General features: G+C 48.3%; 1 protein-coding gene across 1 annotated transcript in view; it reads left to right on the top strand.

Annotated features, from left to right (window-relative positions):
- Nucleotides 1–6: 6 nt before the first annotated feature.
- Nucleotides 7–234, top strand: part of LOC119590788 (cysteine sulfinic acid decarboxylase-like) — a gene marked incomplete in the record, with an annotated part of 8,084 nt that continues 7,856 nt past the window's right edge. The window contains 1 exon segment of the mRNA XM_037939500.1: nt 7–209. Coding sequence (XP_037795428.1) covers nt 205–209 — 5 coding nt within the window.

The following is a 234-nucleotide window of genomic DNA, read 5'->3' on the forward strand; positions in this document are numbered from 1 at the left end:
CCCGAAAAAGCAATAAACTCAACAGAACTCCAAGAACGGCATTGCCACATGCAAGCCACAGCCTATCCTGGTGGCTTTGCGTGACCCGAGCCTTTTGAGCAGCGCTATTGCCAATGGAACTCAGTATCTCACCTACACTTAGTGCTTGTGGTCGTCCTTTTAGCCTTGCTTGCTTGCTTGCTTGGTCCTTTCGCGTTGGCTTCGATGAGGTAAAGAGTCAGTTAATGGTTTAAT

This window comes from Penaeus monodon, chromosome 27 (assembly GCF_015228065.2).
Source record: "Penaeus monodon isolate SGIC_2016 chromosome 27, NSTDA_Pmon_1, whole genome shotgun sequence".
Taxonomy (NCBI): domain Eukaryota; kingdom Metazoa; phylum Arthropoda; class Malacostraca; order Decapoda; family Penaeidae; genus Penaeus; species Penaeus monodon.